This window comes from Protopterus annectens, chromosome 12.part0 (assembly GCF_019279795.1).
Source record: "Protopterus annectens isolate FY-2018-M chromosome 12.part0, PAN1.0, whole genome shotgun sequence".
Lineage (NCBI taxonomy): Eukaryota > Metazoa > Chordata > Ceratodontiformes > Protopteridae > Protopterus > Protopterus annectens.
The window spans coordinates 1341521655-1341544741 of NC_056746.1; the positions used below are offsets into that span (position 1 = coordinate 1341521655).

Sequence of the window (23087 nt, forward strand, 5' to 3'; positions counted from 1 at the left end):
GATTTTAGCATGGTGAAACAGACCACATGTTTGTTGGCTGTTTAGGCCAGCAGAAAATGAGAAACAATAAGGATCACTGTAGAAACCAGCAGCTATTTTGTATATGTTCGTTGGTTGAGTTCCTTTCTGTTCCCACTGCATAAGTTAAACACAAAACTTGACACACATGCATTATGACTTCTACCATATTATCAGTGAATTATTACATATTTATTTATATGAACTTTTTTCACAATTTTATCAGGAACCTGATTTTATTAAAAACATAGTATGCTTAATTTCTTACACATATACATTTGTTTTGAAAAAAAATAATTGAGAAGGAAACCAGCTTACTCTCTAAGAAATTAAGCTTTTTTTTACTTATTTCACTGAAAGTGCAACATTTTACATTACTGAACAATTATCATATAAAATAATATACATTGGCTCTCACTGTGCCTACAGTCAGCAGTTAGAGAAGAAGGCTGTAGAGATGATATCCGTTACGAAGACAATGTCATATAAGCTGCAATGTCTGAATATATATATCTGTATTCATTCCAGGACACTTCTTTTATTCCAGGACTTCCTGCTATAATACAATGTGGGCAAAAGAGTGCACACCTCATTTAAGCCAGAGGCATGCTTTGACTTCTATGTCCCTTTGGCACTACATTAGGAGTGAAAAAAAAAAAAATATATATATATAGACAGATATCAGTCATGGCCTGGACCTTAAATCCACACTTTTCTGTGTGTTTGTCTTTAACAGATAAATTAATTCTAAGATAATTAAACATATGAATAATTCTGATGAGTGGGCCTTAGCAGCAATATCATAAATATGCTGACATTTCAGCAATAAAGAAAGTCAGTTTTCTGCAAACAACTAGTCAATGTTTGCTAATTATTTCCCATGAAGCAATGCACTTTTTTAAAGGCAAGACCACAATGCTATAAATGTGATGGCTATAGTGCAGTTATCTGAGTCAGCTCTGCGCTCTGGCTTGATTGGTTCGGCTGGCCCATTCCAGTCATGGGCAGTTCCACGCCTAGTCATGCATGGTTATTAGTCCCCTCTGATGTCTTACAGGCATAGGCGACATCCTTTGCAATGCTACACATTCGATTTGACATCTGTAGCTCTGTCTTAAAAGTGGAGGGGAAACAGAATTTCTTGAAGCAGGCCTTAAAATTTTCATCAAGAAAAGCATAGAGGACGGGGTTCAGACTGCTGTTGACGTACCCCAAAGCAATGCAGAAATGCATGATGACTACTTTTGTCTCGCTGTCTGGCTTGACTCCAAGGCATTGCACTAAAACAAATATCTGGATGGGTGTCCAGCACAGAATAAACACTGCTACTACCACTAACACCATCCTTGTGATGCGACGAAGATTACGGTCCTTCTCCTTTGAGCCAGAAAGGACTCGGACATTTTTCAGCCTCCTGACCATGAGGCTGTAACAGATAATAATTATAACAACAGGGATGAGAAATGAGAAGAGGAAGATGCAGATTCCAAACACGGGCTCCCAGTAATTTTCTGGTTCAGGGAGTTGGACTAAGCATTCTATTTCTGCAAAACAAAATGGAAGAAACAGAATGATTACTTAAATCAATGACCCTTGGATCATTTTACATGACTTTTTTGGCCAAGTTTGTTTCTAATTCCTCTGGCTGTACTTCTGACATCAGATTAATGCAATACTTCTCAACATAAGCACATCTCTTTATGATGCTTTCTCCTAAACATCATTACTTGTTATTCCTACAGTTACACAGCTGAACTTTCTGTAACTGCCAATTACATATACATCTGCCTGTCACTACAGTGTACATTTTGTTCACAGTCAGCTTTCAGGTACATTGGTTAATTATCTATGATAGATGTAAAAACGATTCATAGCAACTTTGTGAATGAAGCTACTTCAAACTGAAAAATCAAAAAAAAAAAATTACAAAGGACAGTGCTGACTTTAACAATGATACACAAAACAAAATTGTTTATAGGGATAAGCCCATCTTTGACTCCTACATGAAGGGTTGCACCCCCATATGACTACATCTGTAAATATACTAACTCTGAGATCATGTAAGTCTGGGGGCTAGGAGAACCGTCCGTATCCACCTACCCCACCCAACACAATCCTGTTATTTGACTCCATGTCACTGCATGCTGTTTGAAGGCATTAGCATTTGAGTAAGCCTACCCAGTAGATCTCACTGTGATTATTCATATGACGGAAACACATGCATGTCATGTACAAATCTGTCAATAAAAACTTATACTTACAGGACATTTTTTAATATTCATAAAGACCCCCACCGTGGATGCTAAGAGCTGTGGCCAAAATGGGCTGTTTCTGTGATCACAGAAAACTGAATTCAGTGGGCATTTTTACAGGTGATCACTGCGTTGCTGCTTGAGTGCCTTTAGTTTGAGGAACTAAACTTGTGGTGTGTGTTTCACTGCAATGTGGTGTATTGTTTGCACTTTTCAGGGTTTTTTTCACTTTTTCTCCACTATGGTGAGACATGACGTTGGTATATAAAATATTAGAAGGGTGTGGTGGTTAATGACCCCCATGTGTTTTTGGCTTACCCTCTTCAATATTTAATTTTTAATAAATGGTGAGCCAAATAGTGTTGTCTGATTGCTTATAGGTAAACACATTCAGAGACATATTAGCCGTAATGAGAAATGACCTCATTGTTGGTTAATTGACATGTCTCTGAATCACATGACATTACAGGTAATGAGAATCGGAACTTTCCTGCATCACTGGGGGGGGGGTTGTTTATCCATTTGGCACAGTCTTTAACCTCACCTGGTGGGGGGAGGCTGTGCATCCATCTGCTACTGTCTTTAACCTCACCTAGGGGGATGTGCATCCATTTGGCACTGTCTTTAACCTCACCTGGGGGGATGTGCATCCATTTGGCACTGTCTTTAATCTCACCTGGGGGGATGTGCATCCATTTGGCACTGTCTTTAATCTCACCTGGGGAGGGCTGTGTATCCATTTGGCACTGTCTTTAACCTCACCTGGGGGGGGGGGCTGTGTATCCATTTGGCACTGTCTTTAACCTCACCTGGGGGGGGGGCTGTGTATCCATTTGGCACTGTCTTTAACCTCAGTCCTTCTTCAACACTCATACAGTTATACACAAATATGCACCCACTGAAACACGCAGACACACATACACAATTCAAACACCTAGACACACATACACAAATACACACACATTCATACACACATACACACGCATTCATAGACACATACACACAGACACACATATTAAAACACACAGACACACAACCACGCCTCTTTCTAGCCCATTAGTTTAGAGAACATTTATTTATTTATATTTGTTTAGCAGGGTATTGAACTGATCAATATTGCCCAATTTTAAGTTCTGTCCAGATAAAATATAAAACATTTCAAAAATAAAAAATGCATAAATGCAAGCAGTAGCACAACAGTTCAGACTAATTACACAGAAAAAAATTGTATATACATTGTAAAAAACAAGCACAGTGCAATGTGCAATCCAGCAGAGTACCAAGTGCAATATATACATCTGTTTGTAAACTGGTCAATCTTCAGTAAATTTTAGCAGAGTACCAAGTACAATATATACATCTGTTTGTAAAGTGGGTCAGTCTTCAGTAAATCTTGGCAGAGTACCAAGTACAACATATACATCTGTTTGTAAAGTGGTCAATCTTCAGTAAATCTTGGCAGAGTACCAAGTACAATATATACATCTGTTTGTAAAGTGGGTCAATCCTCAGTAAATCCCGGCAGAGTACCAAGTACAATATATACATCTGTTTGTAAAGTGGTCAGTCTTCAGTAAATCTTGGCAGAGTACCAAGTACAATATATACATCTGTTTGTAACGTGGTCAATCTTCAGTAAATCTTGGCAGAGTACCAAGTACAATATATACATCTGTTTGTAAAGTGGGTCAGTCTTCAGTAAATCTTGGCAGAGTACCAAGTACAATATATACATCTGTTTGTAAAGTGGTCAATCTTCAGTAAAGCTTGGCAGAGTACCAAGTACAATATATACATCTGTTTGTAAAGTGGGTCAGTCTTCAGTAAATCTTGTCAGAGTACCAAGTACAATATATACATCTGTTTGTAAAGTGGGTCAGTCTTCAGTAAATCTTGGCAGAGTACAAAGTGCAATATATACATCTGTTTGTAAAGTGGTCAATCTTCAGTAAATCTTGGCAGAGTACCAAGTACAATATATACATCTGTTTCTAAAGTGGTCAATCTTCAGTAAATTCTGGCAGAGTACCAAGTGCAATATATACATCTGTTTGTAAAGTGGGTCAGTCTTCAGTAAATCTTGGCAGAGTACCAAGTGCAATATATACATCTGTTTCTAAAGTGGTCAATCTTCAGTAAATTCTGGCAGAGTACCAAGTGCAATATATACATCTGTTTGTAAAGTGGGTCAGTCTTCAGTAAATCTTGGCAGACTACCAAGTACAATATATACATCTGTTTGTAAAGTGGTCAGTCTTCAGTAAATCTTGGCAGAGTACCAAGTACAATATATACATCTGTTTGTAAAGTGGTCAGTCCTCAGTAAATCTTGGCAGAGTACCAAGTACAAGATATACATTTGTTTGTAAAGTGGGTCAGTCTTCAGTAAATCTTGGCAGAGTACCAAGTACAATATATACATCTGTTTGTAAAGTGGTCAGTCTTCAGTAAATCTTGGCAGAGTACCAAGTACAATATATACATCTGTTTGTAAAGTGGTCAAGCTTCATTAAATCTTGGCAGAGTACCAAGTACAATATATACATCTGTTTGTAAAGTGGTCAATCTTCAGTAAATCTTGGCAGAGTACCAAGTACAAAATATACATCTGTTTGTAAAGTGGTCAATCTTCATTAAATCTTGGCAGAGTAGCAAGTGCAATATATACATCTGTTTGTAAAGTGGGTCAGTCTACAGTAAATCTTGGCAGAGTACCAAGTGCAATATATACATCTGTTTGTAAAGTGGGTCAGTCTTCAGTAAATTTTGGCAGAGTACCAAGTACAATATATACATCTGTTTGTAAAGTGTGTCAATCTTCAGTAAATCTTGGCAGAGTACCAAGTACAATATATACATCTGTTTGTAAAGTGGTCAATCTTCAGTAAATCTTGGCAGAGTACCAAGCACAATATATACATCTGTTTGTAAAGTGGTCAGTCTTCAGTAAATCTTGGCAGAGTACCATGTACAATATATAAATCTGTTTGTAAAGTGGGTCAATCTTCAGTAAATCTTGGGAGAGTATCAAGTACAATATATACATCTGTTTGTAAAGTGGGTCAAACTTCAGTAAATCTTGGCAGAGTACCAAGTACAATATATACATCTGTTTGTAAAGTGGGTCAATCGTCAGTAAATCTTGGCAGAGTACCAAGTACAATATATACATCGGTTTGTAAAGTGGTCAATCTTCAGTAAATCTTGGCAGAGTACCAAGTACAATATGTACATCTGTTTGTAAAGTGGTCAGTCTTCAGTAAATCTTGGCAGAGTACCAAGTACAATATATACATCTGTTTGTAAAGTGGGTCAATCTTCAGTAAATCTTGGCAGAGTACCAAGTACAATATGTACATCTGTTTGTAAAGTGGTCAGTCTTCAGTAAATCTTGGCAGAGTAACAAGTACAATATATACATCTGTTTGTAAAGTGGTCAATCTTCAGTAAATCTTGGCAGAGTATCAAGTACAATATATACATCTGTTTGTAAAGTGGGTCAATCTTCAGTAAATCTTGGCAGAGTACCAAGTACAATATATATATTTGTTTGTAAAGTGGGTCAGTCTTCAGTAAATCTTGGCAGAGTACCAATTACAATATATACATCTGTTTGTAAAGTGGTCAATCTAAAGTAAATCTTGGCAGAGTACCAAGTACAATATATACATCTGTTTGTAAAGTGGTCAGTCTTCAGTAAATCTTGGCAGAGTACCAAGTACAATATATACATCTGTTTGTAAATTGGTCAGTCTTCAATAAATCTTGGCAGAGTACCAAGTACAATATATACATCTGTTTGTAAAGTGGTCAGTCTTCAGTAAATTTGGGCAGAGTACCAAGTACAATATATAAATCTGTTTGTAAAGTGGGTCAATCTTCAGTAAATCTTGGCAGAGTACCAAGTACAATATGTACATCTGTTTGTAAAGTGGTCAGTCTTCAGTAAATTTGGGCAGAGTACCAAGTACAATATATAAATCTGTTTGTAAAGTGGTCAGTCCTCAGTAAATCTTGCAGAGTACCAAGTACAATATATACATCTCTTTGTAAAGTAGTCATTCTTCAGTAAATCTTGGCAGAGTACCTACTACAATATATACATCTGTTTGTAAAGTGGTCAATCTTCAGTAAATCTTGGCAGAGTATCAAGTACAATATATACATCTGTTTGTAAAGTGGTCAATCTTCAGTAAAGCTTGGCAGAGTACCAAGTACAATATATACATCTGTTTGTAAAGTGGGTCAGTCTTCAGTAAATCTTGGCAGAGTACCAATTACAATATATACATCTGTTTGTAAAGTGGTCAGTCTTCAGTAAATCTTGGCAGAGTACCAAGTACAAGATATACATTTGTTTGTAAAGTGGGTCAGTCTTCAGTAAATCTTGGCAGAGTACCAATTACAATATATACATCTGTTTGTAAAGTGGTCAATCTTCAGTAAATCTTGGCAGAGTACCAATTACAATATATACATCTGTTTGTAAAGTGGTCAGTCTTCAGTAAATCTTGGCAGAGTACCAAATACAATATATACATCTGTTTGTAAAGTGGGTCAGTCTTCAGTAAATCTTGGCAGAGTACCAAGTACAATATATACATCTGTTTGTAAAGTGGTCAATCTTCAGTAAATCTTGAGAAGCAAGCAGAGACTCAGAAAGGAGATAGACGAGGTGATATGTCCAGTGTTGAAGGAAGAGCATGTGCCTTGGATGAAGAAGTGCTTTTTGAGTTGCATTCTGAATTTGGAATAAGTGTTGATTTCCTTAATGTTGATGGGGAGAGCTTACCAAAGAGTAGGTGCCTGAGAGGAGAAAGTGTGTGCAGTGCTGTGGAGTTTGGCTCTAGAGGTAATGAGAGTTGGTGTGACAGAGCATGTGCAGTGCTGTGCAGTTTAGTTCTAGATGTAATGAGAGTTAGTGTGACAGAGCATGTGCAGTGCTGTGTGGTTTGGTTCTAGGGGCAATGAGAGTTGGTGTGACAGAGCATGTGCAGTGCTGTGCGGTTTGGTTCTAGGGGCAATGAGAGTTGGTGTGACAGAGCATGTGCAGTGCTGTGCAGTTTAGTTCTAGATGTAATGAGAGTTAGTGTGACAGAGCATGTGCAGTGCTGTGCGGTTTGGTTCTAGGGGCAATGAGAGTTGGTGTGACAGAGCATGTGCAGTGCTGTGGAGTTCGGTTCTAGGGGTAATGAGAGTTGGTGTGACAGAGCATGTGCAGTGCTGTGCGGTTTGGTTCTAGGGGCAATGAGAGTTAGTGTGACAGAGCATGTGCAGTGCTGTGGGGTTTGGTTCTAGGGGTAATGAAAGTTGCTCTGACAGAGTAGGTTTGACTTTGTTTTATGGGTAGTCATTTGGCTTTTTCTAGGGTGATACGGTGATGCTCACAGAGAGATGAGTTTATAATGAATAGGTAGATGTTGTTAAGACACGGTCTGCAGGGTGGCAATGTCTTTCTTGGAGGCAGAATCAAAATTGGGAGCCCATATTCCAGTTGAGAAAGGAGAAATTGGAATAAGTGATGTATCCTGTTACTTTCCTTGTTTATTGTAAATGATAGATGATTTTACTCGGTCAGTAGTGCTGGACATTAGAATGTCCTTCTTATTATTGTTCCGAAAATATATCCTAATCCAAGTGCTAGTCTTTATTAAGTCATTTGTTACTGCAAAGGACTAAAGCTCTGCCTTGTTCATAAGTTGCTTTCTTTGGCAAAGGTATACGGTCAACATTTTTTGTTCCCATTCTTAATGTTTTTTAAGTGGATTTATGGTAATATTTAAAGAGTATCCTAGGTGTTTAGTGTACACTCTGCCCGTACTTTTTTCCTGCTTGAAAATTGTTGTGCTATTACTTTTTAGGTGAGTTTAGAGCAAGATTTAAAGAATGACCCTAATGTCTAGTGTGCCCATGCCAATATGTCTTTCATGTGGCAAACATTTGTCCTATTGAATTTTAAAGTGACTTTGGAGTAACACATATTGTATATTTTCCTGTTATTTAGTGTCCCTAAACAATACTGCAGAATATATTATTTCATTATTTTAGGGGAATTTAAAGACATGGCACCCCTCACACACACACACACACACACACACACACACACACACACACACACACACACACACACACACACACACACACACACACACAATCAAACTCCCATCTTACACCACTCATCTCTCTATATATTCTTACAAATGCAGCCATTTACATACACGCATGAACACATACACCCCTACCACTACCTGTGCACTAAACTCCCCATCACTTACCTCTAATGCTACCTCTCCCATTGAAAACAATGGCTGAATCTGAACCTTTCCTCAGGTTAATTAACTTTGCTCACCAAGTCAACATACTCAGCAGAAAGGTTTTATGAATTGTTTTGCTGCATAAATGCCATATCATAGGCATAGCATGCTGCTTGGCCAAGGGCACGCCTGACAATAGTCATTCAAGAGACAGCAAATGATCACTGGGGTGGCCTTGTTGAATCAGAAAGGGCTACCGCTAGCAGTAGCAGCATGTGTTAGGGGCAACTGCTGGCAGCACCCCTTTCTGTATACAACCCAGTTCCATTTCCCAAACTCTTATTTCTTCAACTTTTTATGTGTTTTCATGTAATTTTTTTTGTCTATTTTACATTATGTCTACTTTTCAAAAATGGACACACAGTATGTGTATTCTATTTGCCTATCTCACAATACTACTTTTTTATAATGCAGGAGTGTAAACAGCTAGATTTGGTACTTACTTGCTTACACTAAATGTGAGTAATAACTGTGAATATCCATGTGGATAGTGCTGCATTCCATACTACTCTAACCATGGCATTTTCTCCTTAAGTAGCATCCCTTTCAAGTGACAGATATGCTGCTCACTGTTTGCTTTTCTTTACTATGTTTCTGTTGTCCCCATGTCTGCTGACTAGACTCAACAAACTCATTTGATTCTCTGTGATAATGAGTCACCAGAACAGTGTTGTGAAAGCAGTGCGGTGAAACTGGGAGAAAATGAGATGCAAATGTATGCTTGTGAAAAAAAGTCAGAATTTATAGGCATCAATGGCAGAAGGCTAACAGCAAGTTGTGCATCAGTATAAACACAAAAGGCTTGTGGGAAACTGTAGAGTTGCAAGCAGCTCATAAGCTTGAAACAGGAGCACCAGCAGCATTTGTTATACATCAGCTTCTCAGCCTCATGGTAGGTAGCATGATGCAGTTGAAGGTGGGCCCACTCAAACACATTAAAGGCAGTGCATCATATACAACCACCCAAACACAGAAAAATTGGTGCATCATATACTACCACTGAAACACAGTAAAGATGGAGAATCATATACCGCCACCCAAATACATTAAGCGCAGTGCATCATATGCAACCACCCAAACACAGTAAAGATGGCAAATCATAAAACACCACCCAAACACATTATAGGCAATGCATCATATACCACTGCCCAAACACATTATAGGTAGTGCATTATATACCACCACCAAAATACAGTACAGGCAGTGAATCATATACTAACAGCTAAGTTGTCAGCAGCTAACAGAGTGATTTGAGCACCAACTGACATGTATGGCCCACAGACAGGATTGGGAATGTATGGATGTCTTATACCAGTGGACATCAAGGCACATATATCTCATAACAGTCTTGCTAAAGGGACACTTTTGGTACATCACAGGCCTCTGACTACAGATTTTCCAGTATGTGTTATCTCTGGAGTCCATGACCTCAAAGCAACATTGGCAGCACTGGGTGACATTTTCACAAATGCCACATAATAAACTAATCAACTCCATGCTGTTTAGGATAGCTGTAGCCTGTCACCACATGAATGCCCTTATATCTGCTAATTGAACCCTAGTCCTGTCTCATGTTGGTAGCTGGCAGTGGTACTGGGAAGGCTGCAGGCCACTGTTTGATGTTTATAGTCATACCTCTGATCCTGTATGTAGTGAAAATAGGAACAAAGGCCTGTGAAAAGAAGGAACATCCATCCAAAGACTGAGGGATGTAATTAACATAAAATGTAAATACCAAATAGAAGATAATGTTTTCCATTTCCAGTAGGAATGTGGGCACTACTAAAAAACATGTTTAAAAACAAAGTGATGAAAATGATGGAAAAAATATAAGCACATTGTCAAAGAGACAGTGTAAACTCTGTAGAATTTAATGAGATGTATTGCAAAATTCTACCACATAAGGTCATTTATTTTTTCTTCTTAAAAAAAGTAATAATAAGTGTGTACTCTTTCTTTAAATTATTGGTGCCCCTAGTATGCTGGTCATGTTATTATGTATTTTGTGTATATTAGACAGCTTCAAAAATCAAGCATGAAGGAGATTCAGAAAATTGTGTGAAAGTGTAATTGAAGCCTGAAAATAGGGTCACACCTCCCAAAACAGGGGTAAATCAAGTCTGAAAATAGAACTGTTTCTCCAAAATTGTAAGAATTGAGTGACCTTTCTATAGTATAACAGATGCAGTGAGCTCTTCATCTGCTACAGCTACAAGGGGAGACCAGGCTCGCTGCATATGTTGTGGTTCAGCTAGTAGTGAAACTACACCTACATCCTACCCAAAGGGTGAAAGATGACCTAGCCTAGAGTTAAACAGTGCCACTATGTCACCTAACTGTGACTTGGTATCCCTCTCTGTTTGCAAATGGTGGTCATACAAATACTGACACACTACAGGTACAAATCGTTGCTGCCACTCCTCTGTCTCTGACCACCAGCTATACCTGGTATGTGCTACCTGCCTACAGTGTGTATGTGTGCAGGTGTTGTATATACATTCTGATGTGTTACTTAACCTGGTGTATATCCTACTGAGAAATGTGAGAGTTGAGCCATCCTGGCACCTTTGTATTCTCCTAAAAGTATGATATTCATGATTTAATCTCCATACAGAGACACTAGGAATCTGTCTGGATCTGTTATGTGTCCCAGGTCCAGTAACAGACCTCTGTGCAGTTAAACTGACTGTCTTACAATTGGCCCATAGTATCATGTGGGTGACATGACCCTGACATTCCAGTGGATTATGACTCTGCCCACCAACAACATCAATATCATAGGGTCACTGTTTCCCACACATGTCCTACAGAACCTGGTCAGCACCCCTCATCCCAACAGAGGATGTCCGTAGGTCCTGATTGCATGAAGCAGACCTTCATTCTTAGCTAGCCTGAAGTTGTCCAGTCTCTAATGTTGACACTATCCTGAGATCAAGACAGCACCTAGGATCATAGTTCGTACATTCATGATTAATTACTGGGCTAACTGCCTGTGTGGGCAATTTTAAGCCTAGCCAGTTTCCCAAAGGTGATAATCAAACCCTGTACTGTGTGTGTGTTAGATAAACACCTTAACTGTTATGCCAACCCCCATCTGTCAATACAAGAGACATAACTTTAAGCAGGCGACTACCTGGCAGATTAGCCTAACAATTATAATCAATGTGTGTGCAAAACAATTTGGGATACAGATGGGACTACAGTAGCTAGAACAGAAATGCTATTAGCAGAGGGGTACTTTACTGACCCTTTGTAAATGACCTCTGTGTAGGATAAACAGGATGGTACAGGGACGGTAACAGGAAGTCTTGATATTGTGGGGTACCTTCACATCTTCTCACACCTACACTCACACACACACTTTATACATATATATATATATATATATATATATATATATATATATATATATATATATATATATATATATAGCTATAGACATATATAAAAAAATTGGAAAACCAGTTGTTCAAGAATTATATGATATTGGCATACAAAAGTTACTAAAATAGACGGTTGTCATCACGTCTTATGTATGATCCATGTCGGTCATCACCTTGCATTCTTATTGAAAATGATAAAACAGGAATCAAGTTGGTATTAATTGTTTAAACCAGAGTTTATTAAGTAAGAACAATAGATAAGTGCTTCTGCAGCCACTATGCTTTAATACTGAAAAGGAGAAGAATGCCCCCACCTAAAGGATTTCTAGGCACCGGTCCATAAATAATACAGGCAGCTAAAAGACAGCACACTTTACACTAGGATGAGTATAGCAAAATTTCAAGTAACTCCTTCACTGAGTTGCAGTACAATAACAATAGTAGTGATACGCTGTAATGCCCAGTGCAAAACAATAGTAGTGATACACTGTAATGCCCAGTACAATAACAATAGTAGTGATATACTGTAATGTCCAGTACAATAACATTTGTAATGCCCAGTGAAAAACAATAATAGTGATACACTGTAATGCCCAGTGCAAAACAATAGCAGTGATACATTGTAATGCCCAGTACAATAACAATAGTAGTGATAAGTGATACACTGTAATGCCCAGTACAATAACAATAGTAGTGATACACTGTAATGCCCAGTGCAAAACAATAGCAGTGATACACTGTAATGCCCAGTACAATAACAATAGTAGTGATACACTGTAATGCCCAGTACAATAACAATAGTAGTGATATACTGTAATGCCCAGTGCAAAACAATAGCAGTGATACACTGTAATGCCCAGTACAATAACAATAGTAGTGATACACTGTAATGCCCAGTACAATAACAATAGTAGTGATATACTGTAATGCCCAGTACAAAAACATTTGTAGTGACACTGTAATGCCCAGTGAAAAACAATAATAGTGATACACTGTAATGCCCAGTGCAAAACAATAGCAGTGATACACTGTAATGCCCAGTACAATAACAATAGTAGTGATACACTGTAATGCCCAGTGCAAAACAATAGCAGTGATACACTGTATTGCCCAGTACAATAACAATAGTAGTGATGCACTGTAATGCCCAGTACAATAACAATAGTAGTGATATACTGTAATGCCCAGTACAATAACATTTGTAGTGATACACTGTAATGCCCAGTGAAAAACAATAGTAGTGATACACTGTAATGCCCAGTACAATAACAATAGTAGTGATACACTGTAATGCCCAGTACAACAACAATAGTAGTGATACACTGTATTGCCCAGTGCAATAACAACAGTAGTGATGCACTGTAATGCCCAGTACAATAACAATAGTAGTGATATACTGTAATCCCCAGTACAATAACAATAGTAGTGATACACTGTAATCCCCAGTACAATAACAATAGTACTGATACACTATAATGCCCAGTACAATAACAATAGTAGTGATATACTGTAATGCCCAGTACAATAATAATAGTGATACACTGTAATGCCCAGTACAATAACAATAGTAGTGATATACTGTAATGCCCAGTACAATAACATTTGTAGTGATATACTGTAATGCCCAGTACAATAATAATAGTGATACACTGTAATGCCCAGTACAATAACAATAGTAGTGATGCACTGTAATGCCCAGTACAATAACAATAGTAGTGATATACTGTAATCCCCAGTACAATAACAATAGTAGTGATACACTGTAATGCCCAGTACAATAACAATAGTACTGATACACTATAATGCCCAGTACAATAACAATAGTAGTGATATACTGTAATGCCCAGTACAATAATAATAGTGATACACTGTAATGCCCAGTACAATAACAATAGTAGTGATATACTGTAATGCCCAGTACAATAACATTTGTAGTGATACACTGTAATGCCCAGTGAAAAACAATAATAGTGATACACTGTAATGCCCAGTACAATAACAATAGTAGTGATACACTGTAATGCCCAGTACAATAACAATAGTAGTGATACACTGTAATGCCCAGTACAATAACAATAGTAGTGATACACTGTAATGCCCAGTGCAAAACATTTTTCACAAGAATTAAACAATATTTTCCAAGAAAGAGACACACAAGTGATTTGGCTATTGACAGTCCTTCACTCACTTTTATGAAAAGCAGAGCCTGGCATTGCCGTCATATGTCACCATTTAGTAAGCATCCAGTGACTCCTAAAACTCTGTTTTCCCAACTCATGATTCCCCACCAAAAGCATAGAGTTACCATTTGCAATCTCCCTTCATTTGTCCTTATTTTCTGTTTCCTTTTCTTTGTCAGAAGATCAATATATATCATTAAAAGTGCCGACTAATTATTAATGCCTAAACCACTTATTCTACTTTCAGAGCCTTAGTTATCTTCTTTTTCTTTTCCATTATTATGCAGCATCATTCAATTAAACAAGATTCAATGACTATCCATTTAGTTGGTTATACTCTGTGTGGAGAGCGTCAGAAATGGACAGAGTGTACTGAACCTTGAATTAAGTTATTGGTATTAACAAAGGTCAAGGTACAGTATCTGTGCACATGCATAACACAGACACGCAGGCATAAACACACACACGCACACACATGCACACACACGCACACACACACACACATGCAGGTGCACGCAAGCAGGCACATGCACACACATGCACACACATGCACACACACACACATGCAGGCGCACGCACGCACACAGACATACACACACGCACATACATGCACACACACGCATGCACACATGTGTGCGCACACACACACACACACACACATACACTCACACACGCACACACACACACACACACGCACACGCATGCGCACACACACACACACACACACACACACACACACACACACACACACACACACACACACACACACACAGTCTTATATCAGCATTATTTTACAAATAAGCAATACATATAGAAGAACATTTCTCTTCCATAGTCTTTTCCATTGATTACCTATATCTTGATTTAAAAAAATATATATATATATATATATATATGTTCAGAACACTTCCAGATTCAGTATTGTGATCTCTCAAATCTTACATAATGGCTTAAAATTTACCTGAACACTCATTGTTTTTTCCCCATAATAACTTACCATTGTGTTCTGTTTCAGTAGAACCCAGCACCAAGGCTGGAATGCCAATCAGTGATGCCAGCAGCCAAATGCAGATGTTCACAACTTTGGCCTTGTGAGGTGTGCGGATATCTAGTGCCTTCACAGGGTGACAGATGGCAATGTAGCGGTCAACACTCATCATGGTCAGTGTGAATATGCTTGTGAGCATGTTGTAATAGTCGATGGAAATAGCCATCTTACACAGTGCATTGCCAAATGGCCAGAATCCAAGGATAGTGTCCGTACCCTGGAAGGGTACTGCAATAAGGACAAGAGCATCAGCCAATGCCATGTTGAAGATATAAATGTTCGTAGCTGTCTTCATCTTTGTGTATCTGGAAAATCAAAAAAAACAAAGAAACAAAAATAAAAAGTTAGTTCAAAATGTATCAAGGCTCAAATGTTATTACATGATGTTGAGAATGATTACACTGAAAGAGATGGATGGCAGAAAATGTGGCAATTGGGAAAGGAACTAATATTTGTCTGCTTAATGTACTAATCATATTAGCATGTTGACATACTTGACTCACCTATGAGCATGCAGATTGGTTCAAAGATTACTTTTGTTTAGATAATTAAATTAATTAAATGATAGTGCCAAGGATTCTTTTTTCCTGTTCCTCACCAGTTTCTTCTCTGGTGTCCCACATAGATTACTATTAAAATTTCAATGCTTCAAAGGTCATGTACATATCACCAATACCTTTCTATAAAACTACTTATGCCAAATACCAAAATGCATAAATATAACACCAAATACTGAAACTCCCTAGCACTCTGGACACAGGAACAAGTGTTAACATAGGTCTGGAAGGGGGGCAAGTTCGAACAGTAATGCTGGTATCTGATATTCCAACGACCAACATGCTGGATTTGCACAGCTGGACTTGACCACCAGAGAGGTGAGTTTTTCATGGTAAAGCACACCAGAGAAATCAATATATTAGTATTCTTGCTTTGCATTAATATTCTTACTTATGATCTTTCAGGCATAGATACTTTGTTATCTTGTGATGGTCTTGTGCTTTGTACAGTCTCATCCAATCCTGCAAAACTGAAATTCGATTACTTATAGGTTTATAGGTTCATAGGTAGGTACTAGACTATTGGCTCTAGGGCCTATATAAGCCTAGCCAAAAAGGTACCCTGGCTTTTGCCACCCAAGAAAATTATTTTCCTGTGCCCCTGTCGAGCAGAGCCACAGAAGTGATCCCCAGGGTGAATTTCCTATCTCCCATCCAATCATCAATATTTTTCTTGAAGAGTGCTAATGAGGAGCTTTGTTTGATATAGATAGGTACTTTATTCCAGAGTATGGGAAGTCGCTGGGACAGGAATCTATCCCTTTGACATGTTCTGTGTATTAGGTCCCTAGAGCATGTAACTCGGAGGGATTGGGGATTTCTTTAAGTGGAGCATGTCCAACTTATAACAATACTAAGTGGTTCATCTTCTTGTCTAATGAAGGTTTCTGAGAATGGGTATAGTTTGAATGAGAACAGAACTCTTATTGGAAATATTTGCTATTTTAAGTACATTGATATTTTGCTTGATGCTGCTTTATATTAGAGTCATCATGTTCAACAACCAAGATCTCTAAGCAACATTTTTGTTTATAAATACTCCAAAGTCCTATGCTCAAAACTGAAGGGTGGTGTCAATGTTGCTTCTGTTCCTCATTTAGAATGTGACCCGCTTCAGTTCTCATCTTATATTTCAACTTCTCAAATAAATCCAAATGATTTGCAAATAATGATAAATAAATTCTTTCTTTTTAGCCTTCTGACTCCTAAGTCTGAATGTCATTCTTCTTTCTTAAAAGGCCTGTCTACCTTTTCTACCTTTCTATGAAATGCAATGAAGCTTTTCTGCTCTGTAGCCTAATTTCTAAACTCCACTATCTTGATCATTGGGCCATAGCAAAAAAAAAAAAAAAAAAAAAAATATATATATATATATATATATATATATATATATATATATATATATATATATAGATATTTACACACACACACACACACACACACACACATATATATATGTATATAGACTGCGGTGGTGGTGCTGCGGTAGCATTGTCGCCTCATAGCAAGACGTTGTCCCGTTCGATTCTCAGCGAGAGCGTCTTCTGTGTGGAGGCATACGTGAATGGGGTGTGCCTTCGTTGAAGGTTGTGCATCAGGGCTGGTAACTCGGTACATAAAAATCCACTACCAATCATTAGTGGACCGGAGTTCCGCTGTGGCGACCCCTAACCGGGAAAAGCCGAAAGACACAAACAATACACACACACACACACATATATATATATATATATATATATATATATATATATATATATATATATATGTCTATATTTTCCTAAAGAAGAATATTACAGTTTGGTAATTGCTGGTTTATTTTACTTCTACAACAGTAGGACCTCACTTGTGCAGATATAGGAGAAAACTGGTAAAGGAACCAAGGCATTGGGAGCAAATAACTAGACAGGGAAAGATGATAGGATGGGAAGATGACAAGACTTTATTCTGCTGGATTGCAGGTTAGAGATTGCCTTCCCTATCAAGGATTGATACCAGAGTATAGGCAAAAAGAATGAAATGGGGGATCCTAAATGAAAGATCTGCATTGGTAGAGTTTTTAGTAGAATCTAGAACAGAAGCTGCCATTAAAAAAAGGAATAATTAGTAGGGCATATAAAATACTGTAGGGTAACTATAAGAATCAATCAGAGGAGGTTAGAAAGCATTGGGAAGAGAGATAATAAATTCACAAAGAAACAACTGGAGGATATATGTATGTCTCCCAAATATGCAACAAAATCTACAAGATTTAGGATTTTTGCTTGGAAATGTTTACATAGATATTTTTATACCCCAAGTAAATTCCAGAGAAATTTTCCTCAGGTTGATAGCAAATGTTGGTGGTGTGATGGAGATAAAATAGGTGATATATATATATATATATATATATATATATATATATATATATATATACATATATATATATATATATATATATATATATATATATATATATATATATATATATATATATATATATATATATATATACCTAAATGTTTGAAATATGAAAATAGCGAAGACACGGCTCACTAATTGTTTTCCCAGGGAAAAAAATTGGTGGGCCTTTTTCGGGCCTTTACTATTTCCTCCACTGTGGTGTGATCTCGGAGTTGGTATATTTAAGTAGAGGTGTGTGGGGCACAGCCCCCCCACATTAGTTTAAGTTTAAAGTTTTTTTTTTTTGTAACGGAACAGTGATTTTTTTTCCCTGGGAAAAAAATCGCTGTTCTGTGTTTTCGTAATTATTGGGTTTCAAACTTCACATTTCGATATTACATTGTTCGAACTCCTGTGAGTTAACGATGTCATATAGACCCGATATATATATATATATATATATATATATATATATATATATATATATATATATATATATATATATATATATATATATATATATTTATGGCCCAATGGTCAAGATAATGAAATTTAAAGAATAGGCTATAGATCAGAAAGGCTTAATTGCATTTTGTAGTGAACTAGACAGGCCTTTTAAGAAAGAAGAGTAGCATTCAGACTTAGGAATCAGAAAGATAAAAAAAAAAAAGGATGTCTGGGAGTGCAATGAGTTGGTGGACTTTAAGGATCCCCTGCGGGATGCACTGCTGGATATGATCATATTGGTGTGATGAGGGAGATGATTTTTCTGAGCTATGATACAGAATTGGAATTGCCTAGACATGGTAAGGCCTTCTTGTCTCTAATTATGGTGGCTGCCAAAAAAGCAATTTCCAGAAAATGGGAAACAAAATTTAAACCAACCATATTAGTAGTGAATATAGCAACAGAAACAAAACTATTGGAGCTAAGATCTTTACAAAAAGGTAGGAGCAAACTACATAGGAAAAAATGGAAATTGTGGGAACAATACATACTAGGAAGGAATGAGGTTTAAATGAATGCAGGATTTAAATGAGCTATGTAATGTGTGACTGAAAATGATTGTGTAGATTATAAGTGATGTATAATGTTTGCAACTTGGAGTCTATCAGTATGGTTTGTGAAGAAAAATTCTTGCAACTAGGATTGTGTCAATCTGGTTTGTTTTCATTTATGTAAATGTATGATTTGTTATGTCATAAGTGTTAGTTTAATAAACATATTTCTTGTTTAATAAAGGGAGGCAGGAATTGAAACATGTATGATATGTTGTTTAGGTTGTATGACATATGGCAATATATGTGAAGCATTATCTTTGTTAGTTTTAACTTAGTTTGATTGCTTTTATATAAATGTAAATTTGCCTATGTCACAAGTGATAATTCAATAAAGGCTTTTTTAAAAGAACTTCTGTGCAAAGGTACCATGAGTCAGAGATGTTTCCCCAAATATTAACAAACTTGTTATATGCATCTGATTGGGCTACCCATTGATGTGTTCATCATGTTGTTACTTTAATTAGCTTTAATTAATTTTTTTATTAATAAGCATCATCTGTACTATTTCGCAAAACATCCATTTTTCTACCTTGTTTATGTTTACTTATGATTTTATCTTGTTCACAGGTTCATAGGTAAGTACTAGACTTACTGCCCTTCCGGGTCATTTTAAGCCTAGTCAGTTTCCCTTTTGTGTTTGAATTAACCTTCCCATTTGGTTATAGATTGCCCTTACCCATCCCATGGTTGATAATTATATATTACTCCTAATAAGAATAACTGGGATCATACCAATTATCAAGAACTGTAGGGGTCAATTATTTATATACAAAAATAACTCTTATTTGCAAAATATTTACATATGTACAAACATATAAATATACAACTCTGCTTACACATATTCATAATTTATTTTACAACCATGCTAAATGTACATCCTTGACACCCTCTCCTTTTTCCATATCTATCATTTGATTTTGCTTAATATTGTTGCTAAAATCCATTTACCATTAAACATAATTGATTTATTATTTTATTCCATATAACCTATATAACACAAAATATTTTATGGATTTGATTAACATATTCTTTACTTCTGTTCTTATAATATCCATATTTAATCATATCCATGTTTCTTTTATCTACTTATTTTATATCATAAAAAATCTTCTTTGCATAGTTTTCCCCTTAACATTTTTACACTTTTACATTTCAAAAACATATTCCATAATTTCTTCCTCTGGCAATGTAAACATATTCTATCACTTTCTTTTTATATGGCATATATCCTTTTACTAGCATTTTACCAATCTCCAGAAAAAATCTTGTCATTCTACTTTTTATTACACCATTTGCCTCTTATTTTTACAGCTTTAATGCTTTCATCTACTAAATTTTCCCATGGTTTTGCACAGTAATGTTTTATCATTCCATTCTTATACCACACTTTTCTATCTTTTTCTATATCATCAGTTTTTATTTTTCACAAAAATATTTTTTTCTTGGTAACATTTGATTTTTTCATTTATACACTCTTGTTTTTCTTTTTTTTTTATAATATACCAATATTTATCATGCTTATATGTATACACTTTTACTACTACACTGTGTTAATTAACCCTAAGCCACCTTCTTCTTTATGTACACCGAAAACTCCTCTTTTTAATGGGTTTAATCTAGAACCCCATATAAATGAAAATTTTACTTGCAATAATTCCTTTACAAATACTGTTGGCAATAGAAATACATTTGCTAACTATTCTGTTTTTCCCATCAGTATTGAATTTATTAAATATGTCTCTTTTTCTGAATGATAATATATATGTTTTCTAAAAAGGCATTTTTTTAAATTTCTTCTAGTGTTTTTCCCATTGAATTCTACTTACATCTTTATTCCCATATTTTATATCCAACACAGAAATTTCATTCATTGTAAAATATATACCCCTGATCTTTACTATATCACCTACACCTTTACTTTTCCCATCATTCAAAGCCATTACTATCTTCTCTAGACACTCATTTGTGCAAATTATTACTTTTATCCAAATTTTGTTTTTTGCAATTATTAGAATATCATCTGCATATGCTAACAGAACTAGAATTCTTAATTCTTCAGGTGTTATATACCCTACCTCCTTCATTTTGTAATTTATTTCACATTCTATCACAATCATAACTAATCCAAAACATATACAACTTGTTGGATAACCCTGTCTAACACCACTCTTCATATGTACCTCTTGGCTTAACCAGCCACTTACAAGTATTTTACTTTATTATTACAATGCGATGACATACATAATTTCCTAACTTTCTCACTTGTATTATATTATTTCAATATTACCCAAAAATGAAGTCCAGTTCTGTCAAATGCCTCATTAAAATCTCATATTATGATTTTCACTTCTTTTTTGTTCATATCATCCACAGTTTCTCTTTCACTAATAATTATTGACAACCCTTACCTTTATAATACATATGCTATCTTCCATATTTTTTCATTTTAGTTTCAAATCTCTTTTTTATTAATTTCATAAAGATCTTATAATCAGCATTATTTAACACTACTGGTCTCCATTTTAATGGTCTTCTCTTCCATGTGAATTTAAGTATTCTACTACATGATTCTTTATTCATAAAACATTTATTTAACCATTCATTCAAAATCTTTAAAAATATTTTTTGCCAGTCCCTTAAATTTTTATACATTTCATACTCTATTCCATCTGGGCCTGTAGCTGAATCTATATTTACTTATCCCAATACTTTATCTAGCTTATTTAAAGAAATCTCCTTTTCCAAATATTTATTCTGTTTTTCTGTTAAGTTTTTTACTTTCCCTGTTTTTTCTCACTAACTTCTTTTTATTTTAAACATTTATTGTACATATTGTCCTACACTACTCATAATCTTTTGCTGAGTTCTTTCAATTTTTGCTATTACAGTTTTTATTTCTCCAATTGCACTGCCATGTTCCTGTACTAATCTGCTTAAGTAACTTGTTACTTCTTCTCATTTTCCTTGTAAAGATATCTTTACTTATATAACAGTTCTTGTATTGTTTATTTCTTTCATGTATTTCTGTTTCTTTGTTTCATATCATTATGTTCTAAATCTTCCAATGTTCTTTTATATTTTTCTCTAGTTTTCTCAAATCATATTGTCGCTATGAAATTATATTTTCCCTTAAATATCATCCACCATCCAGAATAATTTTTATAAAATGTTCTCATAAAAATATAAAAAATAATATAAATGTATTACTAATCTCTTTCCTTCTTCGTTTCATTCTTTATTATTTCATTCCTTTTTATCCTTTTGCCTATTTTTATATATTCCTTTTTTCCTTTATCTCTAGTCATATTACAAGATCATCAGAAAGTCTTGTTTCAACTACCTCCCCTTATCTTATAACTAAAGCTTCTAAGACTATAAAATCATCTATCTTATTTCTATGCATACACTTTTGTAATTCCCATAGATTTAACTTGTCAGATCTTATAACTTGTAAACTTTCTTTTATCATTTACTTTCTCTTTCTGCTTGCCTCTTAAATCACAATTACATGTTCTTGTTATTATATTTATATTTATCATTACATAGCCTAAATCTGATTAAATATACTTTCCCTTTTTTTACAATTAGTATAAACATATAATGTTATAATTCTATATACTTGTTCTTTTCATTCAAAATCTACAATGGTTAATCATCCCATTATGTTAAAGTTACATCTAATATTTTTACTGTATTTATTCAAAATATGGCTATTACAGAACATCTTTCATTTCTCAATTTCCAGATTATTTGTCCTCCCTATAGTTTTTTGTTTCACTTTCTTCATTTGTTAAAAATTCTCTGTCTTCTAACATAACTCTTCTTACCAAAGGACTCTAAAATTTAAATTTCCCCTTAGATTCATAATTTCATAAGCTAATTACTAAATACTAAA

General features: G+C 35.6%; 1 protein-coding gene across 1 annotated transcript in view; it reads right to left on the bottom strand.

Annotated features, from left to right (window-relative positions):
* Positions 1–235: 235 nt before the first annotated feature.
* Positions 236–23087, bottom strand: part of OPRL1 (opioid related nociceptin receptor 1) — a 270929-nt gene continuing 248077 nt past the window's right edge. The window contains exons 3-4 of the mRNA XM_044090397.1: positions 15145–15500; positions 236–1562 (exon numbers count right to left, since the gene is read on the bottom strand). Coding sequence (XP_043946332.1) covers positions 1039–1562; positions 15145–15500 — 880 coding nt within the window. The 3' untranslated portion in view covers positions 236–1038. The remainder of the gene's footprint in view (positions 1563–15144; positions 15501–23087) is intronic.